This window comes from Orycteropus afer, unplaced genomic scaffold (assembly GCF_000298275.1).
Source record: "Orycteropus afer afer isolate SDZICR_OR568_19922 unplaced genomic scaffold, OryAfe1.0 scaffold00218, whole genome shotgun sequence".
Taxonomy (NCBI): domain Eukaryota; kingdom Metazoa; phylum Chordata; class Mammalia; order Tubulidentata; family Orycteropodidae; genus Orycteropus; species Orycteropus afer.
Window position 1 is genome coordinate 3,057,432 of NW_006921805.1, and position 15,453 is coordinate 3,072,884.

General features: G+C 43.1%; 1 protein-coding gene across 1 annotated transcript; it reads left to right on the forward strand.

The window, feature by feature from the left end:
• Nucleotides 1-11,740: 11,740 nt before the first annotated feature.
• CCR4 (C-C motif chemokine receptor 4) lies at nt 11,741-12,823 on the forward strand. The gene has a single exon (XM_007948644.2). The coding sequence runs from the start codon at nt 11,741-11,743 to the stop codon at nt 12,821-12,823; it is 1,083 nt and encodes a 360-aa protein (XP_007946835.1).
• Nucleotides 12,824-15,453: the final 2,630 nt, after the last annotated feature.

Below are 15,453 nucleotides of genomic sequence, written 5' to 3' on the forward strand. Positions count from 1 at the left end.
TCCCTGTTCCTCCTCAAGATTTTTCCTTGTCAGTTAATGGAAACTCTGTCCTAGTAGCTCATACCAAAAACCTTGGCTTCATTCTTCACTCTCTTTTTTTCACACAGTGTATCTAATCCATGAGTAAAATTCTATCAGCTCTATATCCTCAAAATATATCCAGAATGCAACTGCTTAGCACCTCCAGTGCTACTGTTCTGTTCCAACCTACCATTACTTCTCACCTGGACTTTTGCAACAGCCTCCTATTTGGTCCCTATATTTCCCTCTTCTTCCTCTTTCATGGTATTTTCCACACAGAAATCACAGTGACTGTTACAACTAAAAAAAAAGAAAAAAATCAGACAATGTCATTCCCCTGCTTAAACCCATTTAATGCCTTCCCACTCCTAAAGTAAAAGACAAGGTCCTTCTACTCACTTACAGGTCCCTATATCATCCAGCCTCTGTCCTATTTCTGTGGCTCAATCCCCTCTAAATTTCCTGATTCATGCTGTTCCAGTCAAGCATCCTCTCACATCTGTGTTTTTGTACTGGCTGTTCCCTCTGCTTAGGATGCTCTTCCCCAGATATTCTCAAGGCTTACTTCTTCAATTCCTTCAGGCCTTTGCTCAGGAAGGCCTTTTCTAGTCGATTGCAATTTCAATTCTCCTAACATTTCCTATTCTACTTTCCTGCTTTCCTTTTCTCCCTAGTGCTTATCAGAATGTACCTACTTTTATTATCGGAGTTCCTCATATTCCCAGTTCGTACAATAGGGCCTGTCACATAGTAGGTGCTCAATAAATGCTTATTGAGTGAGTAACTAAATCTTGTGTTCTAATCCTTCTAAGAATTTTCAGGACATCTTTCCATCCAAATTAGTACTCTACCCCTAAATTTGGGTCGTCATTTTTTTTTTCCCCAGCAGATCTTTGAGGTTGGGCTGGAGAGGCAAATTTAAAAAACAAAATCCTTCCTTTCCCTCCACCAGAAAAGGGATATTAGGGGTTGCATAGCACTGGTCTGTAAAAACTACAATTTCCTAAGTGGTCCTCATGTTCTAAGCCCCATTCCAAGGGCCTTATTAAACTTCTCACCTATCAAGGAGTTAGGAAATGAGGCTCAGAGAGGTTAAATATCTTGCTCAGAGTCCCACAGCTACCAAGGCACAAAGGCAGGATTCAAACCCATGCCGGTTGACCACCACTACTCTGTAGCATGAGTCCTATGAAGATCTTCTGAAGACTGTGGGTCTTCAGAATGTCCCATTTACAGACATGCTGGTCCCTGTGGGTTAGTATATGGTACAAAAGCAAAGCCACTGCCATCCAGTCAATTCTAACTCAGGTGGTGGGAATGTACCTTGATGTCTTTGGAGTAGAAACAAGGCTTTGTACACTAGGGGGCATTGTAGTCTCATGTTACTTCTTAGGAGCGAGGAAGTGGAGAATTACTTTGGACACGTTGGTAAAGACAAATTGCTAAAAAAGGACATACTATTTGGTAAAGCAGAAATGAGGGAAACCCTCAGTGAGATGAACTGACATAGTAGCCAAACAATGGACTCAAACATATCAAAGATCATGAAGATGGAGTAGGACCCAACAGTGAAATCTTGTCATACGTAAAATAAAGGTCTCTGTGAGGTGGAGCTGATGGGCAGCAACTGAAAACAGCAACAAATACTACCTTGGTTTGGGGTAGGGTTTACCCTGGGTATTTTTGGTTGGGCTTTTCATCTCTAATTGGGTTTCAGAAAATCTAGTGGAAGAGGGTGTCATGAAAATGTCAGGAGTGAGGGCGTTAGCCCTGTGTCTGGCTGCCTGTATTGCCTTGAGCACATCACCTCCCTTCGCCCTACTCCATTTCCCTGTTGATGAAATAGGTGTTACTACAAATTTGATCCTTTTTCTGGGTGGAGAGGATGTTTAGTTTCAGAACCTTTACTGGTAGGGAAACCTATTTCATGTTACTTTTTTGTTTTTAAGTTTTTTTATTTTGTTGTTGAGAATATACACAAATCATACACCAATTCAACTAGATAACTCAGTGACAATGTGCAAACACTGAGTTCCACAGCCATTCTCACCCTTCTTTTTGGAGTGGTTCCTCCCCTAATTAATATAAACTCAATGCCCTTAAGTTTCCTATCCAATCCTTCACGTTGCTATTGTCAATTTGATCCCATAAAGATTGATCTTAAAAGAGCACAGTGCTCAAGGCAGCCTTCCTAGTTTAGCTAAGTTAAATTACTGTTTGGTTTTAGGAAGACTTCAAGAGATAATTTTAGTTTAAGGTTTAAAGATGATCTTAGGGCAGTAGTTTCAGGGGTTTGTCTAGCTTCCATGCTCTAGAACGTCTGGAGTCAATGAGAATTTAAAATGCTGTTGTGCATTTCTACCCCCTCCCCCTTTTGATTAGGATTCTTCTAGGGATTCTTTGAACAAAATATTCAGTAACGGTAGCTGAGTGCCATTGACTTCTTCTGATCTCAGGGCAAAGAACACAGGTGTTCATGGAAGCATTAAGCCATACAGTCTGTTTCCTCCTCCTATCCCTGACTCCCCTTCTTCCTTTGTTGCTCCAGGTGAATAGAGACCAATTTCCTGTTAGAAGACTGACATTCCTCAAGGCTATAACCTGATACATTGGAAACCTGAAATCTGCTTTTACCTAAACATTGACTCAGAAACTGAATGTAGCTTACTGAGTTTAAATGAAAATATTTCCTGGGATCCTAGTTATGGCTAAGGGCAGTATGCTAAGCTCAGCCATTTCAAGAGAGGAAGCCATCTCTGTGTATTTTATTTATCCTAGAAATTTCCACTGCAAGTCCCATTGTTGAGCACCTCTAAATACCAGGCTCCATGCTAAGTGCTTTGTAAATATGAGCTTACTGAATCCTCCCACAATCCACTGAGGCATATGTTATTACCCCCATTTTACAGATGAGAAAATTGAGGTTCACAGCACTAATAAGTGGTGGCACTGAAGTCCAAACCCAGACTTAACAGCTGCTAAAGCAAATACTGTCAACAAAAAACATGCTACACTGGAGTTCATGCTCTCCTCATTCATAAAATCCCTTACGTCCATCATATGGCCACGTTCAGTCAAGAAAGTACTAACTGGCTCTCAAGGGATCACCTCTAGAACCACATTGACCAGTCATCACCTGTGATGCTTGGGACTTTCAGAAGATATCATGTGTTCCAGAATTCTAACATCTCCTCCAGGCCAGAGTCCATGGATGTCTAGACAATGTGCTTTGATGAACATGCCCAGGCTCTTGCTGGGGGATGTGATTTCCCACTCTTTCCTTTGTACCACTCCATCCCTCTAACTTGTCCCTCAAGGTCTAAAATTCCATGGTAGAATCTTCTTCTGGCTCTGTAAAAAAAAAAATTCAGCCACAGAATATTCATCTTATAAATTACTCTGCCTCATGGGTGGAGACTCAGTGGTTGTGGTGCCATGAATTACTTTTATATGGACCTTCTAGCCATGGTCTTGTAATTCCCACAAAATGATTGGGTTGCCCACCAACGGGTTTGGACAGTTTTGTTAATGCAAATAAGGTGCATGGAACCCTGGTGGAGGTTGTGGTTGTTGTGAGGTGTCATTGAGTCAGCTCTGACTCCTAGCGACCCTGTGTACAACTGAACAAAACTCTGCCTGGTCCTGCATCCTCCTCACAATCGTTGCTATGTGTGAGCCCATTGTTGCAGATACTGTGTCAGTCCATCTCATTGAGGGTTTTACTCTTTTTCACTGACCATCTAGTTGACTGGTCCCTCCTGACAACACGGCCAAAGTATGAGAGGTGATGTCTGGCCATCCTCACTTCTAAGGAGCATTCTGGCTGTCCTTCATTCAAGATAGGTTTGTTTGTTCTTCTGGCAGTCCATGGTATATTCAGTATTCTTCACCAACACTATAATTCAAATGCATCAATTCTTTTACAATCTTCCTTAATTACCGTCCAGCTTTTACATGCATATGAGGCATTTGTAAATACCATAGCTTGGGTCAGGTGCACCTTAGTCTGCAAACTGACATCCTGGCTCTTTAACACATTAAAGAGGTCTTTGCACCAGATTTGCCCAATGTAGTACTTTGATTTTTTGACTGATATTTCCACTGGTGTTGATTGTGGATCCAAGTAAAACAAAATCCTTGACAACTTCAATCTTTTCTCCGTTCATCATGATGCTGCTTATTGGCCCAACTGTGAAGATTTTTGATTTCTTGCTTCAAGTCTTGTTCATTTTAGTAAGCAAGGTTGTGTCATCTGCAGGTTGTTAATGAGATTCATTAACCTTGTGCGGTGGGTCTCCACCCAGTAGAATCCACTAGCAACCCACCCCCCAATTATGACAACAAAAACATCTTCATCCACATGCAAATAAAGTATCTGGAACCTTTGGAGGGAAATGGTCAGTTTTGCCATCTGCTAGGCATAAAGGAAGTCAATCTCAGAGGTTGGAGGAGGACCTCGCTACCACCAAGAAGAACCAGGAGCAGAACACAGCTTTTGGACCCAGGGTCTTTGTGCTGAGAATCTCCTAAACCCAGGAGAGAGAACTGTAACACTGGCGATGGTGTTAGACAGCAAGATGTGGCAGCAGGCACAGTAGAGTCCAGTGGCAGAGAAATGGCAGCAGTGGAACCAGGAAACCTGATCAAAGAAATGCATCCTGAGTGGGTTCTGAACCTGAACTGTAACCTGTTACTTCCCTAATAAACCCCATCATTGTGAGTATTATCTGTGAGTTCTATGTGGCCATTGCAATGAATTATTAAATGAAGCATAGAGGTAGAGAGTGCTATGGAAGGGACGGCTGGAGTCAGAATTGGTAAAAAGATTGGAGGGTGGCAGCATGACTGTCCTCCATCTCATAAGAATCAGTTTTGTAGTGATGGTGATCTTGATTCTCTCTTCTGCCCCTAAAGTTAGACAAGGTCTGTTCTGGTTTCCTAGTGCCATTCTGACAAGAATATACCACAGATGGGATGGCTTGAACAAATAGGAGTTTATTCTTACAATTTGGAGGCTTGAAGTCCACATTCAAAGTACCAGTCTCTAGGGGCTGGGTGAAAGCTCCTCAACCTTGGGGTCTAGCTCTGCCTCCTGCTCCAGGCCCACTGAAGCTAGAGGTGTTTCTTTACTCAGACAGCTGCTAGCTACTAAGGCTGAAAAACCCAAGGTCAACAAGTGAAAAGGCACAGTCCCGATGTTACCAAACCACATGGCAGGCCATTAATTCAAGCCCATAGTAAGTCCCCAGGTTAGCAGAGCATGGTAGGCTGCTGAACAACAACATGGCTAATGCAGGATCCAAGTGTGCCATAAGCTGGAGACTATCCCCAAGGCTAGGAGCTGTGGTAGCATAGTGCCTAAGGCACTTGACTGCTAACCAGAAGGCTGGCGGTTCAAACCCACCAGCCACTCCTCGGAAGGAAGATGGGGCAATCTACTTCCGTAGTGATACTGCCTCGGAAACCCAAGGAGTGGTCTCTATGAGTCAGGTCTGACTCGATGGCACATAACAACAACATCCCCAAGGCTTCTGCTTATATATGGGAAGTAGACCACATCCCAAAGTCAGCTACTCAGCTGCTTGTGGTAGATCCCACCATGGAGTTGATTGCCAGTCTCATCATGGGGAATAACTACCACCAGCTGCCTAGCCACTCAACCAGGCCCAGCCAAGTTGACATACAAATTTAACTACCAGAAGGTCTGATACCATACCATTTTTAAACAGGTCAAATATGTTTGGGACATTTTTATTCTATGACATGTTCATTTTATCCTCTTTCAGACACTCACCCTGACATTAACATTGCAAAGCCCCTAAGAAGCACTACAGTAAGGAACTATGTTCACCCTGAACCCACGCCCAGCATTCCCCAAGCTTCTCTGACCACAGATCCCCATTCCTCTTTTGTTGGATATCTATGAATCTGGCTCCACAGTTCATACTCTGGGAAATATTGCTCTAGCACAAGTTGTCCTCAGTCTCAGGACTCCTGACATTTTGGGCCAGATAACTCAGTGTAGGATGCTGTTCTGCACATTGTAGAATTGTGGCAGCATCCCTAGCCTCCACCCATTAGAAGCTAGTAGCAACCCACTCCCCAACTATGCAACAAAAACATCTTCAGACATTGCTAACATCCCTTGATGGGCAAATAAACCAGTTGGGAATCACTGCTCTGATTCATTCATTTGCAATACAGATCCCCAAGGAGGTGAAATTGGTTCCTGGTATCTTTTTATCTATGTTGTTGTTGTTGTTGTTGTTATGTGCCGTGGAGTCGGCCCCGACTCATAGCGACCCCTCCTTGGGTTTCCGAGGCAGTATCACTACGGAAGTAGGATTGCCCAACCTTCCTTCCGAGGAGTGGCTGGTGGGTTTGAACCGCCAGCCGTCTGGTTAGCAGGCAAGTGTCTTAGCCACTATGCTATATTTTATCTATAAAACACAAATTTACAATCAGTACATTCACATTATGTCATTCACATTCCACGGTCATTTACATTATGCGGTGTTGTGCAGATTCTACATTTAGTGTTGTATAGTATTCCATTGTATGTATGTACCACAGTTTTGTTATCCTTCTGTTGATGGGCATTTAGGTTGTTTCCATCTCATTGCTATTATAAATAGTGCTGTGATGAACTTGGGTGTTCTTGTCCTGGCTCTCAATACCTAGTAGTGGGATTCCTGGGTCAAATGGTATTTCCAATTCCAATTTTCTGAGGAATCTCCATACTGCTTTCCACAGTGATTGTATCATTTTATAGTCTCACCAGCAGTGTATGAGAGTCCCAGTCTCTCCACATCCTTGCCAGCATTTGTTATTCTCTGTCTTGTACAACCAGTACATAAAGATTATTTTATCTATGATATTAAAATTTCATGGGGATGAGCCAATTAGGGAAAAAAAAAAAAAAAGAATGTTGAAAAAGACTCCTTAGGGGGTCAATAAGGAACTCTGATGGCATAGTGCTTAAGGCATTTGACTGCTAACCACAAGGTTGGTGGTTCAAACCCACCAGCCATTCTGCAGAAGAAAGACTGGGCAGTCTACTCCCATAAAGATTTGTTGTTGTTGTTGTTATGTGCCATCGAGTCGCCCCTGACTCATAGCGACCCCTCCTTGGGTTTCCGAGGCAGCATCACTACAGAAGTAGGATTGCCCAACCTTCCTTCCGAGGAGTGGCTGGTGGGTTTGAACCGCTAGCCTTCTGGTTAGCAGTCAAGTGCCTTAGAGCTCCTCATAAAGATTTACTGCCTTGGAAATCCAAAGGGGTCACGATGAGTTGGAATTGATTCCATGGCAGTATGTTTGGTTTGTTTTTTTTTGGAACGGGAGTCAATGATGAAAAAAAGATTGACAAACACTGCTCTAGATTAATGTTTCAGTTCTTATTCATGTAATTTCTTCAGGAAGAGTGATACTTGTGGGTCTTTAAGCTGAACCATCAAAGAGCTGAGTACCCATAGACATACGGATGCAAAACATCTGGAAGCTGGCAACAAGGTGAGAATGTGGAAAAGACTCAGGGATGATGCCAACCCCATGGCTACCCACATCCAAGGAACTCTCTCATCCCAGACCACTGTCAGTGGAAGCTCCACAATTTCTAAGTAGACAGGGCTTGGGGGAGGGTGGAATCTTCTTGTGGGAAAAGCTATGTTGCATGTCACTTTTATACAAGATTGAAAATCAATTGTTACCAAGTTACCTCCAACTCCTGGAGACCCCATGTGGATCAGAGTAGCACTGTGCTCCAGAGGGTTTTCAACAGCTGATTTTTTGGAAGTGGACAGTCAGGCCTTTCTTCTGGGGCACCTCTGGGTGGATTCCAACTGCCACCCTTTGGTTAGCGTCCCAGCGCGTCAAGGGTGCATCAATTATTGAATCAAAGAATGTGGGTGACTAAAGCTAAATAATTTTTCTAAATTTTAAAAGCTTCTGTTTAAAAAAAACATATTTCATTTTTCTCTAACCCAGCAAAGAACAAACTTTCCCAGCTTTCAGTTGTGAGAAATGAGTGACTAAGAGTTATTCATTTTCTGCTGCTTCTATCAAAAAACCCATGTGAGCTCAGCAGATAGGGCTGTACTCACAGGAAGCCACGCACCCTTCAAAGGCACCTGTCTTTCTTAGCAGTGTGCTTTTTCAGTGAGCCCAGCATTGCCTCACAGACCTTCCTCCGAGACACTTTCAGCAAAGCAAGGTAAGTGGGGATGGGGACCTTCCCAGGGCCTCAGGTCAATCAGCCAGCCCCAACATTCAGGTGTCTTGGTCATTCAAGTGCTCACAACTGGCAGATAACTTGGAGCTCACACAAGGATCTACCTGAACCCACAGTCTGCGAGCCTTCCTCTACAGGGCCATCATAGCTGCCAGGCTCTCCCTTACCACATTGGGTCTAAGTCCTCATGCCCAGGACATAGATAATTTTCATTAGAACTACAAACTTTCCTGCTTCTCTCTTCAGTTGCAATCCTACAGGCCAAGGAACACACAGAAATAAGGGCTACAGGATAATTCCAAACATCTACCAGCTGTGTTTTATTGTTTGTTTGTTTTTCTCATAATGTTGTAGTCCCTCAGCCTCTTTCATTCCTCTAGTTTTCACGGATAAAATACTGGAGAAAGACTAGAATGGGTGTTCATTGGACAATATTTTTGGGAAACTATGATGCACCAGGTCTTCCACACTGGTTTGCAGGAGTAAACCAAAATACCTCTTTTAAGAAACCCACTGTTTAGGCGTTTGGGTGTGTGTGGTGGGAGGCAATAAAAAACCAAACTCATTGCCATCAAGTCAGATCCTACTCATAGCGACCCCTCCTTGGGTTTCTGAGGCGGTATCACTACGGAAGTAGATTGCCCAACCTTCCTTCCGTGGAGTGGCTGGTGGGTTTGAACCTCCAGCCTTCTGGTTAGCAGTCAAGTGCCTTAGCCACTATGCCAGCAGAGCTCGCAGGGGTGGGGGCAGTAGATGTGAATTACCGAACAATGACAAAGGAGTTAAATGAGGCATGTCAGGGAGCCATGGAAGCATTAAGAAGGAAGCTAGAGGGGGCGGCCTTGATGCAGAAAAGGCCCTTCATCGTGGAATTACTTTGATTCACATGTGAGCATATATGTAACTCTAAAAAGGTTTTAACCTCTTTATCTGCTAACTTAGGCAGGAAATGGGGGTACTTGAAGAGGGAGAGAGTTCCTTTCTGGCCATAATGTGCCTTTTCTAGGTCTGTTGGATGAATTCCCACTCAAATAGGATTGAGTGCTGCTTACATTAATTCTTATGTGTTATTTGAGAAAAAGACCAAGAAGTTCCCTCAAATTACCCAACTGAATAATGTGACCTTCTGAAGGGCTTGAAAACACATTTGCTGCATTAGGTGTCCAATTGGCCCAGGAGTGGCTGGCCACCAATGCAGGGAAGGCCAGGAAGTTTCCCACCTGTGATGACACCCTAGAGCAAACATGGGTTGTGGCAGTGGTGTGCTGCAGCCAGCTTATACCAGCTTCTGAAAGCTGATTGTTAAACATTGAGGAATTTTGTGAAGCAGTTATTAATACGTTGGTAACTTGAAATTAAAGAAGCCCTAGTGTCACAGTTAAGTGCTTGGCTGTTAACTGAAAGGTCGGTGATTCAAACCCATGAGCTGGTCCACAGGAGAAAGATGAGGCAATCTACTTCCATAAAGATTTATGGCCTTGGAAACCATATGGAGCAGTTATACTCTGCTCTATAGGGCCCCTATGAGTTGGAATAGGCTCTATAGCAATAGGTTAACTTGAAATGAAGGAGCTCTGGTAGCGCAGTAGGAACTCTGGGGGCGTAGTGCCTAAGGCCCTTGACTGCTAACCAGCAGGCTAGCAGTTCAAACCCACCGGCCACTCCTTGGAAGGAAGACTGGGCAATATACTTCCATAGAGATACTGCCTTGTAAACCCAAGAAGGGGTCACTATAAGTCGAATTGACTCAACAGCAGTGAGTTTGTTTTTTGCTTTTTTGGTGGCATAGTGGGTAAGGCATTTGGCTACTACCCAGAAGGTTGGTGGTTTAAACCCACCAGCTGCTCCATGGGAAGAAGATGAGGCAATGTACTTCCATAAAGGTTCACAGCTTTGGCAAACCAATGGGGGTTGCTATGAGTCAGAATCAACTTGATGGCGTCACAGTTAAGCACTTGGCTGCTGTCTAAAGATCAGCAGTTCCCCACAGGCTCTCTGTGGGAGAAAGATGAGGCAGTCTACTTCCATAAAGATCACAGCCTTGGAAACCCTATAGGACAGTTCTACTCTGTCGTATGGGATCACGATGAGTTAATATTGACTTGACAGCAATAGATAACTTGAAATTGGCTACGGTGAGAATATTTATACCACAAAAATCAGCCAACACCATGAACCAGAACATTCTACCCCACCCACCCGGCCCTGTGACCCCAGTTGGAGATCTGATTTACCAGCACATCACTGGGACCTGGGGTCCAACGAGCAAGTGCTACATATAGCTGTGTGGTCTTTGGAAGTCACTTCACCTCCAACATGAGTCAATTATGCTTAATTTGGCTGAGAGTACAAGGTTTTTTGTTGGAGCGGTGATAGGGACAGAAGCATGAGAGTAGGATTTAAATGCACAATCCTTGCAAAACATGCTTTGAAATCTATAAAGTATACAATGTGCAGGAAGAATTACTATTTCTAAATAAAAACAAGTGACAACCTAGCTCCCTTCTAATTCTGTCTAATTAGAATTAGATAATTCTAATGATTATCTCAGCAATTAGTTTTTGGAGTTATAATCTGAAGGGAAAACATGCATAGATTTAACATGCTTTCTTGTATGTCAGAACAGTCCTGGGTGCAGTTCTAGTGGGGATATTAACTGGTCTTGTGACACGTGCAGGTGATTTCAGTGACCCAGTCTATCAGGTCTAGTTGCTGCCCAATTGATTCTGCCACATCTTGACCTCCTGGGTGTCAGTGTAGAACTGTGCTCCACAGCTTTTCAATGGCTGACTTTTCAGAAGTACATGGCCAGGACTTTCTTGCAAGGCCCCTCTGGTGGACTTGAACCTCCAGCCTTTCAGTTAGTAGCCAAGTATGTGAACTGTGCACCACCCAGAGACTCCACCCCAGGCTACAAAAAGTCTTTTAGAAACATTTCTACAGCCTCCGTGAAAATGAAGTTTTACTCCCCCACCTTATGAGAAAACAAGCTCCCAGCAGTTGTTGTTGTTATATGCCATCAAGTCAGACCCAACTCATAGCGACCCCTCCTTGGGTTTCCGAGGCAGTATCACTACGGAAGTAGATTGCCCAACCTTCCTTCCGAGGAGTGGCTGGTAGGTTTGAACCGCCAGCCTTCTGGTTAACAGTCAAATGTCTTAGGCACTATGCTACCAGAGCTCCAGCTCCCAGCAGAGGGGTATGAAAATACCCCTACGAATAGCCAAAGTTCAGAATTTGAACCAACAGTGTCTGAACTCCGAAGGCTAGGGTTTTTCTTTTTTTGGCTGCACTACCCTTTGAGGAATTGAGGCCTTCCATGTGGGAAGGTGCATAATGATCTGGGGGATAAACATTACGCAGCTCTGCTCTGCATTCAGCACAGTTGTGATTTGTTTTTGTTCTTACAGAAATCTGACTTGCTTCTCCCACTATTTGCTTCTGCTGATTGGACCCAGGCGTGCCCCAAGGAGCCTGTACATCTAAAAAATGAACCCCACGGCCAAAGCAGACACTACCCTGGATGAAAGTATGTATAACAATTATTATCTGTATGATAGTATCCCCAAGCCTTGCACCAAAGAAGGCATCAAGGCATTTGGGGAGCTCTTCCTGCCCCCCCTTTACTCCTTAGTCTTCCTCTTTGGGCTCCTTGGAAATTCAGTGGTGGTTCTGGTCCTGCTGAAGTACAAGCGTCTCAAGTCCATGACAGATGTGTACCTGCTCAACCTTGCGATCTCCGATCTGCTCTTCGTGTTCTCCCTCCCCTTCTGGGGCTACTACGCTGCCGACCAGTGGGTGTTTGGACTGGGTCTCTGCAAGATCATCTCCTGGATCTACTTGGTGGGCTTTTATAGTGGCATATTCTTCATCATGCTCATGAGCATTGACAGGTATCTGGCGATTGTGCATGCAGTGTTTTCCTTGAGAGCGAGGACTTTGACTTACGGAGTCATTACCAGCTTGGCCACGTGGTCAGTGGCTGTATTAGCCTCACTTCCAGGCCTTGTATTTAGCACTTGTTACACTGAGCACAACCACACCTACTGCAAAACCAAGTACTCTTTCAACTCTACAACGTGGAAGGTTCTGAGCTCGCTGGAGATCAACATTCTGGGATTGGTGCTCCCCTTGGGGATCATGCTGTTTTGCTACTCCATGATCATCAGGACCCTGAAGCACTGTAAGAACGAGAAGAAGAACAAGGCGGTGAAGATGATCTTTGCCGTGGTGGTCCTCTTCCTTGGGTTCTGGACACCTTACAACATAGTGCTTTTCCTGGAGACCCTGGTGGAGCTTGAAGTCCTTCAGGACTGCATCTTTGAGAGACAACTGGACTATGCCATTCAGGCCACAGAAACGCTGGCTTTTGTTCACTGCTGCCTTAATCCGGTCATTTACTTTTTTCTAGGGGAGAAATTTCGAAAGTACATTGTACAGCTCTTCAAAACCTGCAGGGGCCCTTTTGTGCTTTGCCAATACTGTGGCCTTCTCCAAATTTACTCTGCAGACACCTCCAGCTCCTCTTACACACAGTCCACTGTGGATCATGACCTCCACGATGCCCTGTAACAAATGAAAATGCCAAAACCAGAGCTAAAGAACTTCCTAAGTTAACAGCTTACTTACGATGGTATTTTGGTAAGAGTTCCCTGAACGATGTCAGGAGGAAGATTTACATCCATAGTAGAAAGCTGGCTTCTCACCCTGAAGTTAGCTTTCTCTCTTTCAATGTGGAGTTTCATCCTGGCAAGAGTTCACCTGGACTGAGGCATCCTTACCCACGTTGGGCTTGCCTGTGTGCGTAAGTAAGTAAGTTTGAGGAGAATTCTGAGTTCTGTTTCCATGAGGTTACAGATAATATTGAAGGGGAAAAAGATAATTTCCTAACTTGGACTGATGGGGTTTCGCCAGAGGAAGTATAGAGAACTGGTTCGTGAACTAAATCGCTACTGCCACTGTGAAAAACAGGCTCTCTAATGGGTCTCCAGCTTTTATGAAACAATATAGAAAATTCTGACATGCTGTCCTTGTAGTAGTATTTTTCTAACAATGTGTCTGAAGCATGTGATAGTGCATGAAGTCAAATACATTCAGAAAGAATTAATGAACCTAGATTTTTATTCTTTCATTGTAAAGGATTATTTGTAAACAGAAGCCAAATTTTCATGCTGATTACAAGTGTTAGGCTAGGAAAGTATTAGCATCCTCTGATTTGCAGCCATGAAATACAAGGCATTCAAATTCCAAACATATTCAGGGAAATTCAAACATGGTTTCAGTTTCTTGTGCTTATGTTTTGTTTTAATTATAGCAGATAAATATTTAAATTTCAAAAATAAGGCAGAGGCCACCAAAACACTTTTGGGGTCTTGTACTTGCTTTCAAAATTACAGAGGACCGATAAACTGACAATGCCACCTTAATCATTTTGAAATGCATGCCATCACCGAGGGAAGAAGAATCAACTAAAAGTTATGCTGATGTGGCATAGAAATGACTGTCAAAAACCAAGGCCAATATTTTAAAGAGAGGATGACATTTTTTACAGTGTCACAGTTTTTTTTTTTTTTTTAAATTTTGGGTGACTCAAACTTTTCATCAGTCATTTCATCATCATAATGATGATGATGATAATCGTTATTATCATCCAATTAACCTTCTCACACCATTAAGATAAAATGCTATCTCCATCCTTACAGCCTTAATTCAGCAGAACTGACCAAAGCCACCCACAAAATCTGGGGAGACCTCTAATTCCTCCAAAAGCAAAAACCTATCTTATGAGCTATTAACTGAGTTAATCAGTTATAGATGTTTTTGTAAGTTTACACAGAACCAAATGCGCTTACATTGATAAAGAGTGCATTTTCAGAAAAGTGATTTAAAAGGGAAAGTTGATGTTGCCTTTATGAAAATAAAATAAAATAAACTTGCCTATAGTTCCACAGAGCCTTTTTTTCTTGATCATGTGTGTGTTTGCATCTCTTGATAGGGATGGCTCTCTGTGTGCTGATATTCCCACTGTTTTGCCACAGGTCGTGGCTATCATGGACTTGCCCTAGGGGAGGAATCAAAGTGTTCACTGTTAAGATCTTTACTTTGTGCAGGGAAAGGAGTTGTTGCTACTCTGTTGTAATGCACTTGGAGGCATGTTTGGCTAAGAAGTTAGAAGTAGGCAAGTTTCCTAGGCAGTGTCTCCTTACAAAACTTCTGTGTGGTATGCTAGGATCTGCCAATCCTACATTTGTTGTTGTTGTTGTTGTTGTTATGTGCCGTCAAGTTGGACCCGACTCATAGCGACCCCTCCTTGGGTTTCCAAGGCAGTATCACTACAGAAGTAGATTGCCCCATCTTCCTTCCAAGGAGTGGCTGGTGGGTTTGAACCACCAGCCTTCTGGTTAGCAGTCAAGTGCCTTAGGCACTATGCTACTAGAGCTCCCTACATATAGTGGTACCTATATTTCAGAGTGATTAAAAGAAATAAATAAAATGATTAACACAAAGTACCTCTGTTCCATGGTCATAGATAAAGGGGTGGTATCAGATCTGCCTGACTAGGGACTACTTCCCCTTTCCTGGTAGAGCATGTAATTTTATTCATTTAATCACAGAGACAGAAATTTTCAGATACCATGAAACAAAGACTGGCCAAAAAACCAAAGAATGATTAAAAAAAAAACAACCAAAAAACCTGCTAGTTGCCACGGCATTGATTCCTACTCTGACAACTGCATGTGTGACAAAGGAGAACTGTGCTCCAGAGGGATTTTATTCCCCCCTAAATTTTATTTATTTTGTTGTTGAGAATATACACAGCAAAACATACACTAATTTAACCATTTCTACACGTACAATTTAGGGACACTGATTATATTCGAGTGGTGCAACCATTTTCACCATTCTTTTTGGAGTTGTTTGTCCCCCATTAACAGACTCATTGCCCTCTGAAGTTCCTGTCTAAACTTTTGAGTTGCTATTGTCAGTTTGATCCCATAGACATAGTTAAAGAGCAGAATGCTCAAGGCAGACCTTTTTACTGGTTAAGCAAAAATACTGTTTAGTTTTGGGCAGTGAGGACTGAGGTAGAATTTGAAGCATTTGAATTGTGGTGTTGGCGAAGAATACCAAAAATACTACAGACTGCAGAGGAATGAACAAATCTTTCTGGAAGAAATGCAGCTGGAATTCTTGTTAGAAGT

What these genes read in the sequence shown, in the direction of transcription:
- CCR4 (XM_007948644.2), top strand. Translation starts at nt 11,741, where the DNA reads ATGAACCCCACGGCCAAAGCAGACACTACCCTGGATGAAAGTATGTAT.